At 46.1% G+C, this 26324-nt stretch overlaps 1 protein-coding gene across 3 annotated transcripts in view; it reads left to right on the forward strand.

The window, feature by feature from the left end:
* Positions 1-6419: 6419 nt before the first annotated feature.
* HLF (HLF transcription factor, PAR bZIP family member) overlaps positions 6420-26324 on the forward strand; it is a 34323-nt gene continuing 14418 nt past the window's right edge. For 2 of the 3 annotated variants that reach the window (XM_029960040.1, XM_029960041.1), the window contains exon 1: positions 6420-6753. In XM_029960040.1, coding sequence (XP_029815900.1) covers positions 6558-6753 — 196 coding nt within the window. In that variant the 5' untranslated portion in view covers positions 6420-6557. The remainder of the gene's footprint in view (positions 6754-26324) is intronic. The other variant, XM_029960039.1, reaches the window with a different exon arrangement.

Here is a 26324-nt window from a genome sequence, read left to right on the forward strand (position 1 = left end):
CAGATTTAGATCCAAGGGCAGGACAAGGTGCAGGCCAGGCCAAGGGTCACACAAACGCGTCACCGGCGGTCCCCGCTGTCCCTCCAGCTGGGACATCGCGACCCGAGCGCGGCCTCTGAACCGCAGCGCTGCCGGAGCAGCTTCGCCCCCGCGGGAGCGGCACCGCAACCCCCGAGGGACCGCCGGGGCCGGGGGGGCTCCCGGCACACAGAGGGCACGTCCCGCACGGTCCTCCCGGAGGGGTCGGACACGGGACACGGCGGGGACAGTGAGAGGACAGGGCGGGGACACGCGGGTCAAGGGGACGGTGACGCGGGGGGCGGGGCGCTGCTGCCGCTGCAGGGGTCGTGCCGGGAGCCGCCGCGGGACCCCGGCAGGAAGAAATGACATCCGCCGTCCCTCAGCGGGGACATAACCATCCCACGGGGACACACCCATTTTCGGCGAGGATAACCCCCCCCCTCCCCTGGTCAGGACACCGACAGATACACACACATCCCCTTCCCGGCAGGAGCATCCTCTCTCGGCGGAACCCCCGCCGGCAGGACACCCTTCTCCACCGCGCAACACCCCCATTTGGGCAGACCCTTCCCCCTCCTCTCCAGCCCCACGGCAGGACACCGACACCCCCGGTGAAGGACACCCCCCTCTCCCGACAGGACACCCCTTCTCCAGCAGTACCCCCCCGGCCCAAGGCTGGGGTGTTTTGGGGGGTGGTTTTTTGGGGGGGGGGGTCTCTGTCGCGCGCTCCCGCCACGGGCGCCCGCCATTGGCCCAAAGTAGTGTCACGGCCCGCGCGCGCTCACGTGACGGCGCCCGCGCGCGCCCCCCCGCGCCGCGTGACCGGGGGGGGGGGGGGAAAAGGGGACACCGTGTCGTGTGTCCGTTCCGTGTGTCCGGTCCGTGTGTCCGTCGTGTCCGTGTGTCCGTGTCCTCGGCCCTGCCAGCGCCCAGCGGCCGGTGGGCCGGCTCAGCGCTTTGCGGGGGTCGCGGTGTCGCTCCCCCGCCGAGAGCGCGTCCCCGGGGAACGCACCGGGAAAACCCCACCCCCGTTGGCCGCCCCAGCGATGCCCGCGACCCGCTGGGCAGGGCACGGGACTGGGGTTGAAACTGGTAAAATTCCAGCTGGAATCACCAAACCCCATCGTGCACTGGCTGGGCAGGGATGGGGGCCTGTGAGTGCAGTGATGGGTGTCCGTGGGTGCTCAGGGCTGTGCAGGGATGAGTGTTCATGGATGCTCAGAGCTGTGCACTGATGGGTGTCCATGGATGCTCGGAGTTGTGCAGTGATGGGTGTCCGTGGGTGCTCAGGGCTGTGCACTGATGGGTGTCCATGGATGCTCAGAGTTGGGCAGGGATGAGAGTTCATGGATGCTCGGAGTTGTGCAGTGATGGGTGTCCATGGATGCTCAGAGTTGTGCAGTGATGGGTGTCCATGGATGCTCAGAGCTGTGCAGAGATGGGTGTCCATGGATGCCCAGAGCTGGGCAGGGATGTTTGTCTGTGGGTGCTCAGACCTTTGGCAGGGACTCCCAATCCAACACCTGTCCAGATGGGATGGCCCAGGGCTGTGGTCACCTGGCAGTCCCCAGCCCATGCTGTCTGCATGGCACCAGAGATACCTCATGGCTGTGTCCTGAGCACGCCTTGGTTGAAGGACCCCTGAAAAGTGTAAAGGAATTTCAAGTTTAAAATCGTCTTCTAGAATTGTCTTTGCTAAAGAATCACATTTAAAAAAAAAAAATCTTAATGGTACATTAACTGATAGGTAATTGGTGTGAAAAGAATAGGATCTGTGGGCCATATAAATGATCCCACTTCTGTGATGGAAACAGCCAGGAGCAGAAACACAAAAATGGGCTGATATTGGTTTTTTTTTCTTAATATGACACCCATCAAGATAATTTCTATACAAAAACTAAGCAGCTGCATAGTCTTTCATAAATCATAAAATAAACATTTCATGGGTGAATGCTCAGCTAAGAACACGTGCCAACAAAAGAGTATTTTGGTTGGGAAACGGAGAAATGCAGGTAGTGTATCATTAGCTGTGTTTTGTCTTGGTTGGCCTTACCTGGACTGCAGCATTTGGGGTCAGCCAGTGGTCAAAATAGCACAAAGGAATTGTAGCCAGTACAAATCAGTAACCTGTAGGTACAGACAGTGGTGTCCTGACAGTCTGGAATTTAGGCTACTTGGGAGGAAACCTGCCTGTGCGGTAAGGCTGGAGTTAAGTTACTGCTCCTGTTGTAGTGTGAAACTGAAAATAACAGCTCCAGCACCCTGCTCAGGTACTCACTCTGTTCAGCTTTTCTGGCAGGTTCATAAATCAAGAAGAGTTGTTTTGGCTTTCTCACCCAGGAGATTCCCAGCTCCTGGGTGTTGGGAATGCGGGGTCTGTAACTGTACACGGTGCTCAGTGTCTGGTTCTTCCTTTTGTTCCACTCTTGCACTGATCTACACGTAATTTTCCCCATTTTGTGTCAAGCAGTGAGGCAGTGCAGGTTTCCCGTCGTTCTGTTGTGTTGAAAATGTTTCTTTCTGCCTCAAGTTGAGTTTCCTTTGCACCCCGAACTTATCTTGTTAGTGGTGTTTCCCAATATCCCCATTACATTTACATCTTCTGTTCTGTTTACTCCTCTTCCCTGCTTATCATATCTCCTAAATGTATCTATTTTTCTTTATGCAGCATAGAAGAAACATTCTGTACCACATCTGCATATGGATTAGCAATTGCCCTAAGCTTCATATCACTCATCTGTACCTCTGTAATTAAAGGTTTCCAGTAACCAGCAATTTGGCTTTCTGAAGCAACGTTGGTAATAATCCAATGCTTTTTTTTCTTGGTTAGGTGACCCTTAAAAACTCCTGTGCTGATACTGTCACACTCCTGCTCCAGTCGTGAGCCATGTGGCATCTGTGGCATCCAAAGGTTCTTCACAAGCCCTGCTCAGCTGTGCCCTAAGTCTGTTCATGTCACTCTGTCTCTGGTTCTGCAGGGCCTGACGGTCACAATCCCCAGCCTTCAGGTTTTTGGTTGTGCCAGTGCAGTTTTATCGATTTGAATGTACTTTGGACTTTGATTAGTCGCTTGGTTTAGCCAGATCATTTGATGACACGCTGGTCAGTGCACGGAATCACGGAATATCCTGAGCTGGAAGTAGAAGGGACCCACAAGGATCATCGAGTCCAACTCCTGGCCCTGCACAGGACACCTCAACAATCCCACCATGTGCCTGAGAGCATTGCCCAAATGCTCCTTGAACTCTGGCTGTGACTACTGCCCGGTTTCAGTGCCAAACCACCCTCTGGGGGAAGAACCTTTTCCTAATATCCAACCCAAACCTCCCCTAACACAGCTCCAGCCGTTTCCCTCGGGTCCTGTCACTGGTCACACACAGAATAGCTACAGGAGAGAATACAACTCACACTCAGGGCAGCTCTCTGTTCCTCAGGCAGCTTTTATTTCTAAATACTGGGCAGTTAATGTACATAATTTATTTCCTTATAGTGAATATTTATTATTATTTATATTTGTTTGTGGTAAAAGAACTGTCTTTTGAAGAAAGAGTGACAATTAAATACAGATGGTAAAGCTTTGAAAAATGCCATCCAAAAAAAGACAGGTGAGAAGAAGGGAGATACAGATGCCCAGAGGCACCTGAAGGGTGATGTTACTCTGGCATGAGTACGGTTCTTGTGCAGCCTGCACGGCAGGTGGCTGAAGGCCTGAGCAGATGGAAAGTCAACTGTGCTTGACATGAGGATCTCAGCAAGGGGAGGAAAGTCCCTTCTGAGGCAAAGTGGGATCTGGGAGTCTCGGTGGGTGACAAGTTGACCATCGGGGTGCATCAGGAAGAGTGTGGCCAGCAGGTTGAGGAAGGTGATGCTCCCCCTCTGCTCGGCCCTGATGAGGCCACATCTGGAGTGCTGGGTCCAGTTCTGGGCTCCTCAGTACAAGAAAGGTGAGGAGCTACTGGAGAGGGTCCTGTGGAGGCCATAAAGATGATGAAGGGTCTGGAGAATGTCTTTTATGAGGAGAGACTGTGGAGCTGGGCCTGGTTAGTCTGGAGAAGATCTTATTAATGCAGATAAATATCTCCAAGGCGGGTGTCAGAGGATGGTGCCAGACTCTTCCCAGTGGTGCCCAGCAACAGAACAAGGGGCAACGGCCATAAAATATAAGAAGTTCTGCCTCGGCATGAAGACAAACTTCTTTCCATGCAGGGTGGCAGAGCCCTGGAACAGCTGCCCAGGGAGGGTGTGGAGTCTCCTACTCTGGAGACATTCCAAACCTGCCTGGATTCGTTCCTATGTCACCCGCTCCAGGTGACCCTGCCCTGGCAGGGGGTAGGACTGGATGATCTCCAGAGGTCCCTTCCCACCCGAAGGAGATTATGGGAGCCAGCCCTGCTCGCGGCGGTGACAGCGCTGTCACCCTGGGTACCGGGTACCTGGGAGAGAAGCACTGGGAGCTGCAGGAGCTCCGCGCAGCTCCAGCCAACCCCCGCAGTCCCGAAGGCCGATTCCCCCCGACACCGGTGGGAGCCCGCGCCCGGCCGCCCGCCCTGACCAACCGGGTCCCGGCTGCCCCTCAACGCTCGGCTGCCCGCGTGCAGGGTCAAACGTCAGGCTCTTTAACATCTCTTAACATCTCATATAGGCGCATCATTAACATTCATTTAACGGCATATCCTCCCGTTACCGGGTAGAGCACTTGGGAGGGGAGCCGCTACCGAGTCAGCCCGTGTCTGTGTGTCCCCCCCCCCGAGCCCTCACCGTCGCCCCGCGTGCAGGGGCGGCGCCTCAGGGCGTGGGAGGGCTCGGTCCTCCCCGGGCGTGGGCGGGCGCGCCGCGGGCCAATAGGCGGAGGCCAGTTACCGGAGCGTGACCACGGCAGCGGCGCTGCACGTGCGCCCGGGGCGGGCGGGACGCAGAGCGGCGCAAGCGCGCCCGGGAGCGGCGGCGGCGGAGCTGCTGCTGCTGCTGCGCGACGGAGGGGCCCGACCCGCAGCCCGGTCCCGCGCCCTGTCCGCGGCCCCCTCAGCGCCCCCATCGCCACCGGCCGCGCCCGGCTCTCCGCGGCGCAGGAAAGGGAAGAAGGCAAGGACCGCTCGCCGCGCAGCTGCACCCCCCTCCCACCCCTCACCCTCCTCCTCCCTCCTCCCGCCTCATCACGACCATGCGCGGCCGATCCCGCTGAACCCCCTTCTGCCGCCCACCTACCGTCTGAAGTCGCTGCTAAAACCCGCCTCAACTGCCGCCTCGCTCACGAAGACCGTGAGGCTTCTACCCGGGTGGCAGCGATCGCTCCCTCCCTCCCCCTTCTGACCCCATCGGGGCCGCGCGTCCTTCCCTTCCTTTCCCTTTAAAACCCCCCCCCCCGTCCCCCGGGCCATTGAGCCCCGGGACGTTTCGCTCTCGGGCCCGACTAACGGGACGGGATTGAGCGCGGACCACTCGGCCTCCGGGCGGTGCTTGGGTGTTGGACCCCCGCTCCATTCCCGGACCCCCCGCCAAACCCCCGCCGGCCCCGCTCCCCCCCCGGGGCTTAACGGGAGAAAGTTGCGGGTTCTGCGGGGGTCGGAGGCACAACCGCGCCGCGTATTGCGATGGATCAAAACCAGAAACCCCAGGGAAGGTCTTGCAGAGCCACAAGGCTTCTTCCTGTGTCCTCGGCTTCCCGAGTCCCATTCCCAGGCTTTCACCGGGGCTGTTGCGTGAGGTTAAAAATAAAACGCCGCGAGGGCTCGGTGGTTTGACAGGAAGCTTTATCAGTTCGGATTTCTTGCAAATCCCGTAGAGAAATCAGGCGTTTCGCTTCCAAAATGTGTATAGGAGTCACTGGGTGTTGTAAAATGGGGAAGCATCGGTTTAACTTTTTCTTTGCTTCTACCTTTGAGTTTTTTGTTGTCTCTTGTGCACATCAAAATCGTGTTCTGTCAAGCCTTTGCCACTGTATGTTGGTAACGTTAGGAAATGCTGAATTTCAGGGCTACTTTCCTTGTGAAAGGACCAGCAAGACTGGGACCTTAATTTAGAAACATGTCAGGATAACAAATTCTGGGTATTTTAGGTTAAGGCTGTTCCTTTTCAACGGAATACACCAACAGCTTCCAGTTTGCTGGAGTATTTATACTCACTTTTAAGTCTGTTGAGTACTTATTGAAGCTGACATTCAAAGCCATGCATGCCGTGGAATTGTTAACTAAAAATAGAGATCTCATAAAACATGGTTAGATCCAGCAAAGGTGCTCAGTTGGCTCAACTGTCTATCAGGTAGAGGGAATCAATATTTCTGAAGGGAGTATTCCTTTCTTACCACCTGTGAGTGCAGCAGAAAGGATGGAAATGTAGTAGCTAATATTTTAATTACTAAGCTCTTACGTTTTTATTATGGTTTTTTTTTTGTTGAAGCATTCGGTAAAGAAAAAGACAAAGAGAAGAAGTTAGATGATGACAGCACCGGTACCACAGTCCCTCAGTCAGCTTTCTTGGGTCCAACATTATGGGACAAGACACTGCCATACGATGGAGACACTTTCCAGTTGGAATACATGGACCTGGAAGAATTCCTCTCAGAAAATGGCATTCCACCCAGCCCAAACCAGCACGAGCCTAGCCCACACCAGTCAGGTCTCCAGCAAGCTACCTCAGCATCACCTTCTGTCATGGACCTCAGCAGCAGGGCTTCTACTTCAGTCCATCCAGGCATGGTGTCGCAGAACTGCATGCAGAGCCCGGTCAGACCAGGTAAATCAGCCCTAAGAACTCCCCTGTGGAATTTGGCAGGAGCCCTCCTCCCCAGTGTAAATCAGTACTTCTCCCTGTGCACTTGACAGGCAGCTTAGAGCACATAGGATTCGAGTCACTCACAGTCCAGAAAATAAAAATAATAGTTCTTGTTATCGCTAAGTTGTTGCTCCACCAGGATTTTTGTTTAAATTATCTAAGGAAGCTGTGGGAATTCCAAGGAAACTTCTTTCCTTTGTTGGTAGCCTTGCTGTTAGCATGTAAGAGCATAGAAAGGCATAGATGCCATAGTGTTAAATGAGCAGGGCAAAGGACTGTCAAAGAGAATATGCCAGTATGGGATGTGAGAACACAGGAGTGGGCAGTTATTTTGGAGTTAAAGCTCAATGCTTCCTATTTGAAATTTTGGCCATAATCTTACTCTCTGTTGAGCAAAGTAAAATTTGCCACAGGAACTGAATTTTGGAACTACATAATAATCTTGCTTAAATTGGCATAAACTTGAGTGCAACTCTGACCTGAGTTCATAGCTTGCATCTGTAGTCACCTTAAGCCTAAGAAAACATCATGGACTCCAAGGTCTGGTTGTAATGCACAATTTCAACCCCTTTGATGTCAGTGGAAGTCTTCTATTAGTTTATTAGCACTTGAGATCATCCCTTTAGAGACACTAGTATGAATCCAGAATAACTGCTCTGGCTTGACACCAGCATGGCTGAGATCATGGCCAGTGGAATAGTGTCAACACTGAAGTTTGGAAAACATGAAGCTTTGCCTTTTTTCTTTAAAGAAAAATAAAAAATACCACCGAGAGTGACTTATTTATTGTGCTCTTCTGCTCACACGAGGTGTGCTAGAGCAAAGTGTGCTCCTGGCAGCAGGAAACCACTCCTCTACTTCTGCTTGATCCTTTGCCATGCTCAGCGTGTGAAGTCATTGTCAGAATCATCTGATAAGGAGGCAAAATAAATAAATAGAAGGACAAAAGTTGTGGAGCAGGACGAAATAAAAAAGCCTTGCAAGGCTGTAACATTCCTGTCCCGTTAAAAAGAAATTAAACACCCCCCAAAACCTCTCAAACCTGTCAACAGACTCCTTTGGCCCCCCCCATCAGAAGTGTGTGTTTGGTCATGGATTTCATTTACTTTTACTTTCTGTGGATTTGACTTTGCTTTGCATTTCAGTTTCAAGGCTTTTCATAGTTAACTAATAACTTCTAAGGGTTTCCAAAGTTAAAATATATTTGGAGTTGGCAAGAGCAGGATATAAAACCCTTTGCTTTTTCTGAGCCAGCTTTAAAAATAGTGCTTCTGTGCCCCACCGTATTCTGTCGCATATGCACTCACAAAATTAAAAGCAGATAATCTGTCCTCATTCTCTTTTTTTTTTTTCCAGAGGAGCCTGGTTATGAGCCAGGCTGTTAACGATCACCTGTCAGAATGTATCTGTAATCAGCTGTCTGTGTGACTTTTCAACTCATTGATTTTTTGGGAGTTTTTTCCTGAGCCATTTGCAGCTCAGGGTTACGAACTTATCTCGCTGTGCACTTTTTTACTGTTGGAAAGGACATCATGTCTCTTGGGGTGGGATAAAACATCTAAATTTGCAGTTATTTTTCCCCACACCGTTTTTCCTTTACAAGAATAGAACGTTTTGTTGAATCTGGTTTTTATAAAAGGGAGCTCATTTCACTCCTTAAATAATATTTTTCTTGCCCCCCATTACAGATAGGAACTGTGACTTAATTAACTGGTTTATCATTAGGTCGTTGAAATTTTTATGTGCTGTGATGTGAAAATATTACTTTGACAATCAGCTTTGAAGAGAAGATCTTACAGTTTAGCATCTGAGCAAGTTTGAGAATATAACATATTTAAAAAAAAAAATTGAGTAAAAGTGAGCATTTAGGGTTGTCATAAAAGTGCCAAGGCAAGTGTGCTGTTTTGAAATATGGAGGTGAATGTTAAAATCATTACAATGGAGCCTGTTGGTTAATAGATCTTAAGACTTTTAAACAGATTTTTTTTTTTTAACTACCACATGAAGAATTTTTAATTGCTGTGAGCTACCATTCCAGTATGCATGGCTGTTGTGATTTGTATTGTTGCAATAAACCCAGGCAAAAATAGCATAGAGTATACAATTTCCATATAAATTCATTTCATGTGATCTTCCTACTTTTAGGAAAACTGGATTTTTTTAGGTGATAGTAATTCTCCTAAAAATATTTCACTGGTGTGTCTTCTGCCTTTTGCCTGGCAGTGGAAGCCTTTTAGAGGGTGTGGAGCTGAAGGAAGGGTCAAACCCTGTGGTTCTGGTGTCCCTGCTTTAAATGGCTCTGTGGGTTTTGGCAGCACGTGCAGGTGGTCAGAATTCCCAACTCCAGGGGTGGGAGTTCACCTGCACGTGGAACCCCGAGTGTGACTCAGGGACCTTCCCTGGGGTGTCTGGGCCATGGCTGGTCTGTGGAAGAGCAGCATAAGGAGATTTGATTTTGTGCATGCATTGAAACACAAGCCTTATCTGTCTGTAAAGTGAGTGGCATTGCCCAAACTTGTTTTATACCATCTCTGGAAATCAGGAAATCTGCACTGGCGTAGAGTGAGGAATGTCATCAGGCTCAGCAGAGCGGTGCTGTAGATGTGACATTACCAAAATCTTCACTGATTTCCCCCCTAAAAAAAACTAACAACAAAACGGTTTTGTATAAATGTAACTTAATTCTGTATTTCCAGCTCACATTGTCTGCTCACTGGAAAAATGTTTAGGCTCACCAGTTTATCATCTGCAAAGAATTAAGGAAGCACCTACTTCCCATACATTTCTGTTCAGGGAATTTACATATAGCAAATGCTGGGGTTTTTTTGATGAGGAGGGACAGAGGGCAGTGACTGTTGCAAGGCTGGAACCACGTATTTTTCACAGCACTGATTTTGTTAATGAAAAATAGTATTTTGATTTATTTTAGCATTCCAGACCAACAGTCGTCATCTTGTGTAGATGCATTTATAACTTCTTTTTTGTCTTGGTATTGGATGCTGGTAGGTTGGTTTTCAGATTTTATGAAGCTTTTAAAGTAACCCATTACTGCAAACACATTTTTGTGGTTCTTCATCTCGTGCACCACACCTTGTGTTGTCTTTTGCCGTGTTTTTTGGTGGAATGTAAATTTCTGTTTAACTGCAGAGTCCTTAAGGAAATTTGGAGTAATTTTTAGTGGTTTGTGTGTAAAGGGAAGTACATATTTTGCAGGTAGCTACGTGGTTGTTGCCTTTTTTTTTTTTTTTTTTTTTGGCTCTTTTCCCTGGTGGGGGTGATTGGGGCAGGTACTGTAAGGGGTTTGAACGGTGTGAATTAGAGTTCAGAGGCATCAGGCTGAGTCTGGTGAAGGACCCTAATTAGGTTTTTGGGATTTTTGTGGTTTAGATCTGAGTTTTCTGTTTACTACCAAAGCCTTGGACGTGGGGCTGTGCCTTGGGGATAACCAGGTGTTGTTTCTGCCCTGCTCCCTGAGGAGGACGGGGCTGTCAGAGGTTCTGAGAGAGCTCGCTCCTGCTTTGTGCTCTGTGATGGTGGTTTTCAGTCTCTGGTCCCTGGATGGCTGGGTGCCTTTGCCTACTTGCCAAAGATTATTTAAGGAAAGAAAAAAGGAAAAAAAACAAGCTTTGTAATCCACTGCAGAAATATAACTGTGTGCAATATCTGCGAGGCTTCACTTTCAGTTAAAAAAAGAAAAAAAAACAGATTTTGAGGCTTGTTAATCAAAAAGCTGAGAATTGTTTGCATGTGAGGTGCACTTACACCTCCCACCCCCCTCTAAGAACACAAAGATTTTTATTAAATGTCGTGGTTTATTTATTCAGCTGAGATATTCCATGTAGAGTGTAAGTATCCATTACCTCTTGCTCCTTAACGCAGCCACTGAGCTGCAGTGACTGACACCAGGCGGGGCTGGGTGGGTTTTTTGGCGTTTTCTTGGAGCTCTTGTTTGTGACAGGCGCAGCAGCCAACTGGGAGAGGTTTGTTCTTGCTCCATCCAGCCTTCTGGCTGGATGCTGGGGATGACTGGGTGCAGGGGCAGCCCAAAAAGGGTGTGTGCGCAACACTCCCTGTATTGCAGCCTCCCTTCCCCTGTGTTTCTTAACGTGACCTCCTCCTCCAGCACAGCCTCGCAGTGCGAAGGGCAGCATTCCCAGCTTGCGTGCGGAATCCTCTCCTGAGCTTTAATCGCTGTTTACAAGCAGGAAGGTGTCGCGGGAGCCCCCCTCTCTGAGAGGCGAAGGGCTCTACCTGCGGCAGCGGGAGGAGCTGGGAATGTCCTGACCTCTGGTCTCACACGTGCCTGTGGGAGTGAGCAGCTAAACCAGCTGCTGGGGCTGGGACCGGCAGCTGCTCTGCACATTGAGCCTCACGTGAGGCTCCCGGTGCCTGCAGGACCATGTGCTCCAGGCACGGATCCCTGCCCTGTGCAGCCGGCTCAGCACGGCTCTGCTCCTGCCATCCCCACCAGCCCCTGCCCAGGTGGCAAAGCTTCGCCCTGCGCTGCCACAGCAAAGGAGGCTCGGTCTGCAGACGAGCCTCACAAGCTCTCTGGATCAAAGGGAGATGCAAAATATATTCAGGCAAATATTAAAAATAGCCTGTCACATGATAACAGGGGGGGAAAAAGTGCTGAACGCACAAGGCTCGTTAGTGCTGGAAGCAAGAACACTGTGTCTCCTTCAAGGGAGCTAATTTTAATATTCACTGTTAAATGTTGATTATCGGTTAAGTAATTGCTCGACTGCGTGAAAGGACTTGAAGTTAACTCAGAGTTCAAACAGTAAATAGCGTGAAATAATCTTGGGTGTTATGCTATACTTTCAAATATCCCTGGCCTGACTCTCCAGGTCTCACTGGGAATAGTCAATTCTACACAGGTAGAGCTCCTTGGGCAAGTAAGGGCTGTCCACAGTTGGGAAGAGGATACACACAGGGTTGTTGGTTTGTTGGGGGGTGGTTTTGTCCCCTTAAGGGTGTCTTGAGTGTCAAACTTGTTGCAATTACCTAGAACAAGCACAGTGACTTTCTCAGAGCTTTGCTTCCCATCTCAAAGCTCTTTGGAGAGTGATTGCAGGATTCTCTGGGCAGTGATTTGATTTTATTTAAGAAGCAAGTACACCCTGAAGTCTTTCATAAAACAATACATTATAGTGAAGAGAGCAGACCTCATCAGGAGGTGTATACAAAGACATCGATATTATCTGATTAGATGAAGCTACTTGGAAACACATTAAATTGTTCAATCTCTACATATTTATATGACAGCAAATTGGCAATTGTGGAAGCTGCAGAGGCCAGATTCTGCCAATTAATCTGAGCAATAAGTACTTTACTCCTCATGTGGTCTCCCTGATTTCTGTGTGGCTCAGCAGGCAGGCAGATTGTTGACTGCTCTCCGTCAGCTCCCAGGTGGAGCAGCAAAATGTCACCATTCACTCACTTGTCATTCATCTTTCTGGAATTATTTTTTTTTTTTTTAATGAGGGTAACAGCTCTCAGTGCACCAGTGGAGTTTTCACAGGATGAAAGGGCATAGTCACCATCAGTAAAGAGGACTTCAGAGCATTGTGAAATCAGAAGCTTGGTTGCCTGGCAGTACTGCTGTTTAGTATTTATATCACACAAACATGATCATAAATTTCCTTTTTTTTTTTTTTAAGTTTTCCTCTCATAACAAATAATTTTCAGTATTTTGTCTGAATTTGACGAAAGGCTGGTAATCAGAAAAAATATTTCAATTAAGTTATATTCAAGAAAAACTGTGGGTTGGTCTCTTCTACATTAAGTAGGTAATGAAAGCTCTGAAAAAAACCATTTGCTTAAACCTCAAATCTGTTCCATTTAATGGACTAAGTTATATATAGGAAATGAGTTTAAAATGCACAACTGTGTCAAAATGAATGTATGGCAAACAGATTTTTGTAGCTTGTATCATCTTTTTTTTTTTTTTTAATGAAAAAATGGTGTTAAAGAAGCTTTCTGTTTATCAAAAAGCTGAATTTGGTCCTGAGAGCTTCAGAGCTGCTGTGGGGAGAGCTAACACAGAGGTAGGTGAGGCAGCACGTGTTGCAACATTTATTTTTTCTTTTTTCTTTCCTGCTGGGGCTCTTCACAGCACTTCAGCTCTGCAGAACTGAGGTGTTCTCCATCACGTTTTAAACAAATGCTGGTTATTGTTCAACCTCTCACGTTTCTGACACTCCTGGAGCTGTTGCACAGTACTGCTTCCCTGCCCATTCTCTCAATTACATTTTGCCAGGGTTAAATTTGGCCCAGATTTTTGCTGTGTGCCATCCAACACCGTGGCTTAGCCCCTCCAATGTGGCACGATCTTGCTTCAGGGTCCTCTCCTCAAGTTTGAGAGAAACAGCTTTAGCTCTTGCTGGTATTATTCTCTTGTTCATATTATTTGGCATTTAATGAAAACAGGCATTGAGCATCTTGAAGCTCTTGGCTTGTGTTTTGGTGTGTGGCTGTCGGTAGGAGGAAATAAAAAAAAAATCCAAATTTCATTAGGATTCTAGAAAACTGAGGCTCCCTTTTAACTGGAACACAAATCTAGATTATTACTGAAACAAAATTTGACAGGAACCCACAGATGGATTCATTAACATGCATTTACTACAAGCAGAAGCAGAGTGAACTTGAGCAGTAACTCACCTGTAACAAAATGCCATCCTTAGCTATGTAGGTGTATAAGCAGAGAGGCAAAAATACAGAGTTTGGCAAAGATTTGTGGAGGATGGAGAATAGTTTTAAAAAAAAAAAAGAGTTCTTTTCCAATTAGCCTTAGGGAGCTCAGCTTGCTGTAAATTCTTTGTTCTGGAACATGGCTGTGGACAATAGGTCAAAGATTAAGTAATTCATTACAGTACTGGTTGATTCTCCTGAATTTAATAAACAATTGAATGAACAGGGCTCTCTTCCATAGCAAGATCCATGATTTTGTGTGGCAATGATCAGATTTTAAGTTTTATTTAAAACACCTGCAAGGCCTCCCCACTTACTGAACGTGTATTTGGACATCGGTGTATTTGAGGTGACCTGGTAACAGCAACCCTGGTACAGCTGAAAGCACTCAAACACAAATTAAATGTGGAGAGGAAGGAAACTGTAAGTAGCATTTTGAAAGAAACGAAGGAACAATAATGTGAAACTTGAAAGCACAAAATACTGCAGAAGTGTGTTTATTGGAGCAATCAATATTTTTAGGGCAGCGAGATTACCGAAATAATAGCACTAAACCTTCTTGTAGGAGAGTGCCCTGCACAGGCTGCAGAACATAAAGCACAGGCTCAAGGCGAGAGGGCTGCACTGAAGCAGAGCAGATGACTTAAAACTCTTCAGTCATTTTTACAAACTCACCATTGCAACATTTGGAAATGAGTCTTATTCCGGCAAGAAGTCTGCTTAAAAAAACCAGCTGTGCGCTTAGCTTAATGCTTAGTAAGTAGGAACTAAGCACTCCAACCCAAATCCTGTTCCTCATCAAAACAGAGGGGGTTAAACTGACTTAATTTGAAGGACCCTGCAGCAATCAGCCACAGCACTGTTCCCTCTTTGTGCTGCATAGTGGAAATGTGGATGTTGGTGACGTCTGTAATCCCTGCAGCTGCGGCCCCTCGGCGGGGGCATCACCCTCCTGGGGGTGTAACTCCTGCAGCTCTTGCTTGCTGGGAGAGAAGGGCACTGGGGGGTTTCTATGAAAACAAACCAAATCCAGTCGTGCTAGGTATGTGTGGTCTCTTGCCTGTTCCTGCTTGCTGATTTTTTTGGAGGGTATTGGCTCATTTTAACCACATGTGGCACAGAAGTAGCGATTCTGAAAGAATAGTTACAGTCCTAAAATTTCATGAAAATAGAGGAGGGGGTATAGGAGTGGATATAGGGTGGGAATATATTGCTGAGCAGGAAGAGTAATGTAAATGTGCATTTTCTACATCAGAAAAATCACATAAGACCTTTAAAATGCCTGATCTGTGTGAAATGTTTCTAGAAAAGCTGACACCCTTCTAGACACCATGAGATGCCAGTTCACTGTGAGAAAAGAATCTGCAAGAAACCAAATTTAATTGGTTTAGTGTGTGTTGGAGGGACTGTGGGGGGGTCACAAATTTTTTCCCACCGTTATTCTTCCTTGGAAATCCTCAGCTTCTTGAGCTTTGTGATTTTTATGAGACTCTGGGGTTTTATTTGAAAAGAGAAGTTAGAAAACCAGCTATAAGGTTTATAACCATGATCCTGGAGGTTCTGATCCTGAGCAGTGGAAGGGGCTTGGTCCTCTCCAAAACTGAGCACAGTTGTTTTACCTAAAAACTTTCTGAACTTTTCCATGACCTTGCAATATCCTGTTCCTCTTGTGCAGCAGAATGGCCCCAGCTCTGCTGCCTTGTTTGAAACTACCTTGTGGTGAGATAACTTCAGATTTGAGAGCTCTTCTCACCAGTATGGCAGTATCACATGTGGGCAGGTGTCCAAGTGACTTTGTGTGCCCATCTCCCCATTCATCCCACACAGCACTGGCTCAAACCTGGGAAACTTTCCACTCTGCCACCAGGGTCTGTGCTGGAGAGAGGTTAGGAGGGAGTGAGGAACAGGGGAGAGTGAGAGTGGGCTAAAAATGTTGAGGGATCAAAGAGGAAAAGTAGGTCGTGCAGGGTATGTGCGCTGGGAGGAGGGATAGGGGAGCACAAGTGAGGGGCAGATTTGTTTTCCCATTGGTCTTTTCAAAGTTGTGCAATTTAAGAATTGGATTAACCTGATATGACTTTGTTTTTCTGCCAGATTAGATATGTTGAGTTTCTTGGCTTTGTGAATTGTACAGTACATTGTGTGCTGTAAAATATGGGTGTGTCGGGCTAAGGCTGTGGTGACACAGCCCGCTCCCGGTGTAATGCAGCTCTGCTGGGTGGACCCCCCTGCTCCCCCTGTGTCCCATTCCCTCTCCCCCAAACACACACTTGGGAGGGCATTTACAGATGGGATAGAACCTCTCTTTGCCCCTACATTCTGTTTCCAGATACCCTCTGTGGTAAGGTAACACTTACCTGAGGTCCCAAAGCCCGTTTGGTCTGGCAGTTGTGTATTTGATGTGAAGTGCCTTTAAAAAAAAAAAAAGCTGTATGAAAAGACACTCAAGAGTTTCTTCCTGTTTCCTCACTCAGGATTTTGGAGAAAGTTTATTGGGAAATGTTGCAATTTTTTTTCTCTGCCTCTCCTTTTTTTGGGGGGGTTAATGTGTCTGAAATATTACCTTGAGCTTAACTTTGGAAGAGTGAAAAATCAGATACACATCTGAAATAACTGCAAGTGCTGAGCTCACTGTTGTTTGAAGTACACCACAGCGGCATATCAATGTCAAAATAAAATTTTCACAGCAGTATATGTTTGCTCAATGGTTTGTTGGTTTGGTTTTGGTTTTGTTTTTGTTTTTTTTTTTTTTCAGTTTTTTGGTGCTGCATTCATCATGAGATAATTTAGTTTGGTGTATCCTTTTTATATGCTGAGCTGGCCCCGTGGAATAAACCAATTCTCTTTGCTTATTGAAGGGTGAGGGTGGAGTAATGCAACTAGGCAGCTAAAGGAGGGTGGCCAGAATCACAGCCCTGTTGAGCTGGGTGATCCTCTGATTAGTAAAGAGTGTGCAGATTTTGGGGAGTGAAACTACAAATACCTTGGGGCACTGCTGTTTAATTCCCACTCTCCATTTCCTGACTTTTCCAGGGACCTCAGCAACCCAAGCAAGTTAGTCACGAGGGACTGACAGATATTCGTTCAAAAATGAGGAGTTAATTCCCCTGCCCGTAGCAAAGGTTGTTTCTCTTGGAGGAGAAGAGCATAAATAAGAGATCAGGTTAATAAGTCACATATCTAGATTGTGTCATGCTCCTCAGCCATGTGCTGCTACAGTGCCTTACTCCACTAATTCACAAAAGCCAAAGGCAACGGGGCTTGCTCACCAGCAGAAGGTTTTTCTGAAGTGGAGTAGAATGGTGACTGAACCATTTTTTGAGAGCAACACCAGTTGAGTAAAATGGAGCAGGAGGTTGACCTTGTGAACACTGGCATCACTCAACTCTATATTACATGAGAGAATTAGGAAAGAGTGCAGCGTATTTAAAGTTAACCTGCATATCTGCCTTCTGAGGAGGTTAAACCACAAGCCTTCAGTTACAGATGTTGGTCTGCTTGAAACACCTTGGTGCCTTGGCACTTAAAAAATCAGGGCATGGATTGTCCAGACTCCAAGGCCTGGTGTTCATGCACCTGTAATCACGTGGCTGCTCTCAGAAAGGCTGATCCTTCAGTTGGACCGGGCTCACCACCAGGTTTAAGAAACACTTTCCCAATGTCTCTTATCTGCTCAATTTTCTCAGTGCGACCTGGTTGATGTCATTGTTGAAAATCGTGGTAGTCTCAGTCTGGAAGCTGCTCTGAACACGTGAAAAGGACTCATTAGCCAGAGCCAGGGAGAGAACTGGAGGTGTAGTTGTCAACTCGTGCGCGTCTCTGTTTTCACCAGGTGCTGCACGTGTCTAGTTTATCAATTTATTTCTCTTAGAGAGTAAACAAATCTCACTTTTCTTAGGTGCTCTGGTGACTGTTTTAGCTGAGCTGCTCTTATCTGTAGCAGGGATGTACTTCTGAGATCTTGTGTTTGGAGGCTTTTCTTTCTGCACCCACATGTAACGTGCTCTCACGGGTCATGTGCAGCTCTGACTCTGGCCAGGGGTGCTGGTTGTCCACCCTTAAGTCAGTTATTTAAAAATATTATACTGCTATCAAAATATAATACCTTATCCTTGATGCAGCTTCTAGCCCTTTAGACTCTGCACGTTCTCCCGATTGAATTCGTTGGCCAAATTCTGTCGCACTTCATGAATGTTTCTCTGTGTTCAGTGGTGCTGCTGGGTGGCTGCACGGTCTGAATCCCAGGGGGTGTCCTGGACCACCTTGGGCCACATCCTGGGAGGCCTGAGCACCTCTGACTATGGAGTTCTCAGTATGGAGTTCAAAGTCACTCAGCATTTTGCATTTTTGAACCAGTGATGGGTAGCTCTCAGTCCTGTACAGTGGAGGATTTACAGTGCCTTTGCCGCTCAGGTTCTCTCAGGATCTGCATCCTGAAGGAGCTGATGGGGTGTAACTCCCGAGCAGATCCAGGTGAATGCTGGGTGCTCAGCACCCCCGTGGAATGTGCTCAGCCCAGGAGCCCAGTTAACACCTCATTAACACCCAGCACTGCAAACCCCAACCTTTAGGCAAACTCCTCAAGTGGTTTTATGCTGCCCTTCAGTTTGTAGCCCGTGGCTGGTTGTTTCCCACTTTCTCACGTTTTCCCTGATGTGTACAGTCTGAAGATCACATTTAACCAACACAAGGAAATCAGCTTGGCCCGACGGGCTTCTCCATCACGTGGCTGCAAATGTGTTCACTCTGTTCTGCCAGATTATGGCTGGCTGAGCAAAATACAGTGGAGCTCTGGGCTGCTGGCCAAGCTTTTATTTCAGTTTGGAGCTTACAGCCACATATTTGCTATTTGGCAGGACATCCACTGGGGTATATTTGGATAGTAATCTAGCATTGTTTTGCTGCTTTTTTCTTCTCCTTTTTTTTTGTGTGTGTGTGTTTTTTTTTGTTTTAATGCACACAGAGAATATAATCCCAACACTTACTTGGGCCAGTCTATACAAGGTTTCTCAGTGTGCACCGTTATGTATGTGCACTGAGAACTTATAGCCATGACCTTTGATAAATATAAGTCAAAGCAATTAACTTTCTTTTATTGAAAAACGCTGGATGTCCTACTCTTTGCCCCCTCTGTGCCGATAACAGAGCTGTGTTGTTACTCTTTCCAAGATCAAAAGCTTCACTAGGGTTTGATTGAAGTCCAATTATGGAAGGAAGTAGCTGTGCTGGAGCTCTGAAAATAGCAATAATTGTTAAAATAATAAAGTGTGTCCTTGTGTGTCTTTATAATATTTAGAACTTCTTTTGGGGGGAAGGGGGTGGCTTTCCTCTAGTTTTAAAATGAAAATATTAGCAAATGTCTTGGGAAAATAGAAGTGTGCTGTTAGAAGAACAAGTATCCCTCTCTGGGTTTCTTACTTCAGTTCTGTTCTCCACCCCAAGTTGCCTTCCTCAGAAGCTGTTTGCATGCAGCCTGACTCATGCAGGAAAATAAAGCTGGATTTGATTTTTAGCTGTATGGGAGGCTTTGGGTTTGGGGGGTATAAAGCCTTTGTGATGCAAACTCATTTATTTCTCTGTGAAACAAAAAATGGGCTTTTCAAAAATACAGTGTGTTATGGAAAATTGGCTCTGGGTTTCAAACTCCAACATCTCCGAGGGCACCCATGCATGAAAAAGTAGTACAAAAAGACATAATGCCTGGGGAGGGGGTACAAAATATGATGGCAAGCAGGAGTGTTTGAGGAGCAGTTCCTGTTACTTTATGAAGGGACATCTCTTGAAATATGGTGAGGAGGGGGTTGGTTGGTTTATTGAACTGAGAAACCTGTTTGTAAGGTAACTTTATCAGAGCTGTCTCTGAGCAGAGACATTTCTGGCAAAGCTGAAATACTTTTCTCCAAATCTGTATGTTGTTGTTTAGAATATAAATATATGTTTGCTTTCTCTTAGTCTCTCCTGCATCCTCAGAGATAAAAGGACTGACCTGGGAGGAAGCCTGTGGTGAGACTCACCTGGAGTCAACTCTCAGAGCTTCAGGAAGGGAGAGCTTGGGTCTTAATGTTAAACCTCAGCGTGTCTAAATGCCTATTTATCAGTTGTTTAGTTCATTGAAACATCAGTGTGAAGAAATAGAAATGAAGATAGTATGGGCTGATGGCTGTAGGGGTTGCTTTGGTGGTTATACAGCTGTGACTCTTTTGAGGTTGCAGCAAGACTTTACCCGGGTTTGCTTTCGTTTGTTGTTTGTTTGTTTAGCTCACGTGCTTGCACACAGGTCTGATATAGGTAGGACAGGATAATCCTTGTGTGAAAATCAACCCTTGTGTTCATTTTTTTTAACCAAATGGACTCAAAATCACTAAGTGCAGAGAGTAAAATCTTTGCGTTATAGATAAATGGTATCAAGTAATAAGCCCAGAGGATTGTACAGAGCAGGATTAGAATGTTCTTGGCCCCTTAAATTATTAGGACAGAACCTGTTAATTTATTCATTTGAGTCTTACTGTTACACTCTCTCCATTGCAGTTAATAATTATTTCATTTTTCTCCATTCACTTAAACATTTTTTTTAAATCATTTCTTTATCCTGACTGTAAGCTTTATGTTTATAACATCTATAAAATACTCTGCCTTTTCAGTTCCCTGCTCTTACTGTGTTGGGGGATGGATCTTTGGAATACAAACTGCTTCATTGCCTTCTGGAAATTTTACTTGTCAAAAAAAAAAACAACAAACAGCCTTAGCAGGGGTAGGTACCCTGTTGTTCAGCTTAAAGGTGTTTATCCATCGACAGCTCTCAGAAACAGCCCTGCCTGATCTCTGGGAGCTGCTGAAACTCATCAAGCAGGTTCCTGCTCACCAATTATCCAGTTAAGCAGAAAGAGGAAAGGTGTTTCTCTTGCTTGTTTTCTTCTTGGCTGAGTTTAACCTGTTCTTCCCCAAGCTGGAGTAAGGGTGGATGTGCATGGCATGGGAATAGCAGCAGTGAGAGTGAGAAGGAAAAGGGTTAGAGGGGACCTCTGGTCTTGGCACAGGAACACACACATCAGCATTCACATCCCTCAGGTGGGCAGGGACATGCAGTTTCCAGCATAAATCTAGAGCATTCTGATTCTCAGCTGAGTCCTACTCAACGTCCCTCAAGCAGCTTTTTGTCTCGGGTTTTAACAAAGTCTTAAAAAACATTAAAAAAATTCCCCCCTTCAACCAAACCCCTCCCCACTGCAAACCCAGTAATGAATGTTTCGTTGCTGCCAGAGCAAATTTGTTGATTCCCAAACACTCCTACTGTGAGGACTTAAATTGCTTGCATAATAAGTGCTGCGGATAATATGAAAAAAGCTCTTTCTAGTAGAGTTCTGGTTTCCAGGACATATTATAAGAATAAATAAATGCTGGGGTGATACCAGACAGCTGGGTTGTCCACATCTGACTGTCTTCTACATTGATTTTTAAGACAGGACATGTGCATAACTGTTTAATGGCTATCAATCCCAGATGTGTCTGCATGGAATTCAGAGAGATTGTCAAGTGACAGTGCAGTTGTGAAACAAATAATTTTGCTCATGATTACTGAAAATAGTAAATCAGTGGGTAGGATAAAGTGAAAAGATACTCTCAATACCAGGAGAGAACAAGAGGATTAAATGACCTCTGAGTGCCATTAACAAATGGTAACGCTTTTCTTTTTTCCTTCTTACTGCCTGCCCAGGGAATCAGTTCCACGAGCAGCACAATCTCTGTGGGTTCTCTGGTGTGTAATGAGCTTTTTCATTTGCATGGTTTTCACAAAGCATGTGTGGATACCCCTCTGCCAAATTTGTTTACAATTGGCCAACGATTTCCAGAGTTGTTGGGAGGGGGCTGGACAGACACGTGAACAGAGGGATTGCACAAAACTCATTTCTCTGGGAAACTGAGCTAAAGAGTAACTGTCAACAACTGGAGCACTGAAAGGAAGTTTGCAAAGTGATTGAAGGAACTGAAAGGCCATTTGTTAACTTAATTTCATACGTGACAGTTAACCAGGTACACAAGAGACGGTTCTTGCCCACAGGTTGGATCCATGCTGGCAAATTTCCATCTGCCCAGGACCTGTTTGTAGAAGCAAAGTGTAATTTGGTGACTGCACTGATTGTTTTGGAAGTGACTGGAAATGCTTAGGATGAAGCAGATATAAATACCAGCTCAGGCTGTGGCAGAGCTTGATCTGGTGGTCTGAGCTGTGCTGGCAGCTGAGTGGTCTGAACAATAACCTTTGACTATAGGTCGGGCTTTTCTTTTGTTTCCTGAGTAACCTGAGGGTGTAACTGAATATTTACTACTGTTCCACATTGCTCTTTATATTTTTTAAAGGAAGACCCCTGAGTGCACGAGTTGGAATGCATGTTAATAACAAAAATTGAATAGGGCCTTTCCATCATCAGGATTTTATTGAGTTTTGCTGCTGCACTGAATCCTCAAAGACCTTATCCAGGCAGTAAAATGGAGGCAAAAGAGGTAGAGCCAAACTCTTGGGTTACTGAGCAAGGGTAAAGCTGGGTGACCACCTCATCCCTAGGCAGCTTGGACAAACCCTCTGAAACAGGTAAGGATGGGTTGAGATTTCTGCTTCAGTAGGTGCTTCTTCCAGGCTGCAGGTTTAGCAGGTGAGGTTGTGTGTGGTGGATGGGCAGCAGCATCTAAGCTGGGTGTGAGTTGTGTGGAATGTAGGCACATAAATAACCAGGTCATGAGGAAGCAAAATGTTTTCACCTGTGAATAGATGAGTTACTTCTGCTGAAGTGCACAGGAACACTTAGCTTCTGCAGGAAGAACACATTAAAGGTGGCATAAAACATCTTTATCGTGAGACCAGCCCTTAATTTATTTCTGAAAATCTGGAGCACCATAAATCTGTCAGTGCCATTTTCTATATTCCTTCTGCTACATTTGAAAAAAAAAATCATTTATATGACACAGCTCTATTTTGTATGATTTTTTATATCCAAAATGCAGAGGGCTTTAGAATAGATGAAGAAAAGGTGCATATCTGAGTTTAAGATAAAATAAGATGATCCCTGTGACAGAGACAGCAGAAATGATGTGATACGACAGTTGCTGTAGCAACACCACCTACTTCATGAAAATCAGAGTTAACAGGAGTGTAAAAGGTAAAACCCACATAATTTTCCAAGCCTATGAATTGTTGCTGCCCTCAGCCTGCAGTGCTTTCCAGCTCTCCAGGGTTCCTCCTTCCATTTGGGCACAGATACACCTTTTTCCACATGTCCAACTCCTGCAGACCCCATCCTGTGTTGAGCAGGGACACACAGTGGGAGTTCTGCAGTGCCTGTGCCTGCAGCTGACCTGTGAATAAGAGGGAAAGAACAGGAAGGGTTGTGTCCTGTGCTGTCCTCACCACAAATCCTCCCAAAAGCCCTGGACAACAAAATCCTGTGAGGCCTGTGCTGTCTCACGGGTGTCCTGTCCAGAGAATGGGATGGCCACCAGTGTGAAAAGGAAGCCAGGCAGTCAATTTACTTTTGTGGGAATCAGCTTGTAATAAGGCCCTGGTATGTTTAATATGAATTATTAAGTGTTGTAGAGACTGCAGGTCTCAGAAATAAGTACCTTGGCACGTTCCCCTCTCCCAAATAAACCCCAAATAGTGATGTTCCATCCTGGTGATGTGTTGCCTGTGAAAGTAGGAAAGCACATTGTTTTCAGTCAGAATGGTGCTGAGCTGGTTGTCTGGGTGCTGGGAGGCCCCAAGTGCAGCACAGCATGCAGGGAACTTTATTCCCCTGAAATTTAATGTATCCAAAGGGGGTAGAAGGGTCTCCAGTAAAGAAATGTTTCAGAACCAAGGCATCATATGAAAGTCATGGGGTATGTCTGCATTGGCAGCTGATTTTGAAATTTGCAGCTGTGGATGCTGGAAGAAAAATACTGAATTAAATGTATGGTTACTGTAAATAAGGCTGCTGTTGGCTTACACTTCTCTTTATGATGATTTTCAAAGGACAGTGTCCTCTGTGTTTCTGTCTCTTTATAAAATGCAGGCACCCATGTTTAAAAGCTCCCATATGCGGTGAACTGATTAGTGATTTGCCCCAGTGCATGTTGGCCTCAAGCTTACACTGAAATATATTTTTATTTTGACTATATTGATATTTTTTAAAATATGTTGCCCTAATATATCAATGTTTTTTATCATTAATTGGCAGTGGAGAGCCACACTGTGTGTGTGACATCAAAACTAAAATCTCTATTACTTGTGAATTGTGGGCAAAGAGTTCAGAAGAAATGGCAGTTCTCAAATGGCAGTCGAGTTTCCCTGATGCCTCCTGGAGACATCCCAATAAATACACTGCTCAATAAATGGAAGGAGGCTTGACTTTTGTGTCTTGGGGCATTTTAATTTCATTTTTGACATAGTTCACAATCTGCACAGGTTCAGCATGCCTGTTGCATTCAGAACATGCGTCAGTGGAGCGTTCAGAGGCTGAGGCCAGGGCTGTGGGCAGTTTGCAGAGCAGGAAAATAGAAGGAAAATAAGCATTAGGATTCCAGGATTTCTTCCAAGAAGTATTCCATCACCAACCTTTATCACTGCCTCTATTTTTAAAAGATAAACCCAAATATTTTGGTATGTGTTGGCTTTTCTGGTCAAAGTGAGGTGCAGAAATCTCAGCAGGCATTAGTTTGAGTTTTGAGGCTCCTCAGCAGAGCAGGTTCTTGCCACTTTCAGTGAATTTATCAGACAGTGTCTTGCCCAGTGTTGTAATTTCTTTTAATTAGACTTGCTTTTTGAAGTTCCCAGTTTTTGTCTGGTGTGTCTGATGTGCCACCAAAACCTGTATTTTGCAGCAGCTCTAAAGTAGTTACAGACACACAGGTAAAATCCGTATTCCACAGCCTGTTCTCCTGGAATTTTCCCTAAACCTCGGTGACGTGTTCCCCTCCTCCTCTGACCCCTTTTTCAGACTACCCAGGCCTGGTGCATCTGTGTAGTTTATAAATGAAGATAAACATATCAAAAGAGAAAAAGCTACAACCATACAGCCTTGTGCTTTCTTTCTGTGTGCTCCTTGGGAATAAAACCAGTATATAAAGGCAGATTAGACCTCTGCAGCTATTGGGCTGTAACAAACCAAATACAGTTTTTTGGGTTTTGCTGTTTGGGATTTATTTTCCAAAACATGTTAAAGGATCCTAATTTAAGGCAGAGAGAAAATAAAATGTACTCAGGCTTACTTAGAAGGTTATGGGAACAGCGTGTTCCCATTCTGGCATCCCTAATTCTTAAAATGTGATTATTTTATACAAATCCCCCTCTATGAATTGTCACGTAAAGAGTGAACTTTCTTTTAGTGAAACAGAAAGTGAAAAAAAGTAAAAAAATTAAAAATACAAAGTGGCTGCAAGAGATAATTCTGATTTGTGTGCACAGAGCAGATCAAGAGAGACGCTGAGATTTTCAAGTTGCTGTAACTCTGCCCAGTGACCTCTTTTTCTGGAGGGATATATTCCGAAGGCTGCTGATAGCATCTGTTGTCTGTCTCTCGGGCTTGCCACAAGCTACTGATTGGGAGGCAGAGGAAATGTACCTCCTGCACATGGCCTTTCCATGCCAGCTGAAATCTCACTTGGGTGTGTTTTGATAACACACCCAAAGCAAGAAGGGCTTGGGTACCAGAACTGGGTGATAGATCCATGAGTCACGGGTGGCATATGCTGTCAGGATTAACAGGGTGGCTTTTTGCAAGACCTGTTTACTGGCTGAGAGCTGTCCTGGATAGACAAATAAAGAGAACAATGGGAGAGGAACTCACCTGGAGAGCACGTTGGCAGTGGCATGAACCCATCCTGAGGAGAAGTGTTGTCTTTGTTTGGAGCACTGTTCCACGTGAGGGCATATTTGAGGTCGGAACAAGGTGAGGGTCTCCAGGCAACTAGTGGTAGGACAAGAGGAAACAGCCTCAGGCTGTGCCAGGGGAGGTTCAGGTTGGACATCAGGACGAATTTCTTCACTCCAGGGTGGTTAAGCATTGGAACAGGCTTACCCAGGGAGGTGGTGGAGTCCCCACCCCTGGAGGTGTCCGAGGAATGACTGGACATGGCACTCAGTGCTCTGGGCTGGATGACAAAGGTGGGGATTGGTCACAGGTTGGACTTGATGGTCTTGGAGGGCTATTCCAGCCTAAATTATTCTATGATTCTGTGCCATATCAGGCTTTTACATCAAGCAGTTGCCCTCTCTAAAATCTAGTGGTGATTGGTTTATTAAAGCCGGGTATTTAATGTCCAAGGAAAGGAAAATGGATCTTTTCATCTCCTTTGGAGAGGGATGACAATTGTGATGCTCTTCTGGGACCTTCCCTTTAAGAAAAGAAAGAATTACTGCACTTTTGAGGAACCTTACTATATGTGAATTGCCAGTTAATGAAAATATACCAAAGGATGTCATGAAGTTACAATGCACCAGAGAATATCAGCATCTTGAAGTGAGACATGCTTCTAAGCCAAGTGTAAATCAAAATTAAAACACAGTGTGAATGCTCTGCCCTGCAGCTTCTCTTCAGGCCCTGTCCTCGCTGAATGCCATCTTGGTTGATCTTTATAAGGAAAGCAGCATCCTACAAAAAAAAACCAGAAAGACATTTAGGAATGCTGTAGATTTCATGCTTTTCAAGAATTTTAAAATGCCCTTGCAATCAAACCCTCTGTTTCTCCTTGTAGCACTTCTGCAAGGGAAATGTTCAGAGCAGGAACAGCTACTGTCAGGTGTCTTGCAGGGGTAGTTTGAGAGGGAGTAAGTTTGATTTCCTGATTGTTTTCAGAAATGGGCCTCG

The sequence above is a fragment of the Manacus vitellinus genome, unplaced genomic scaffold (genome assembly GCF_001715985.3).
Source record: "Manacus vitellinus isolate BGI_N305 unplaced genomic scaffold, ASM171598v3 scaffold_24_pilon, whole genome shotgun sequence".
NCBI lineage: Eukaryota > Metazoa > Chordata > Aves > Passeriformes > Pipridae > Manacus > Manacus vitellinus.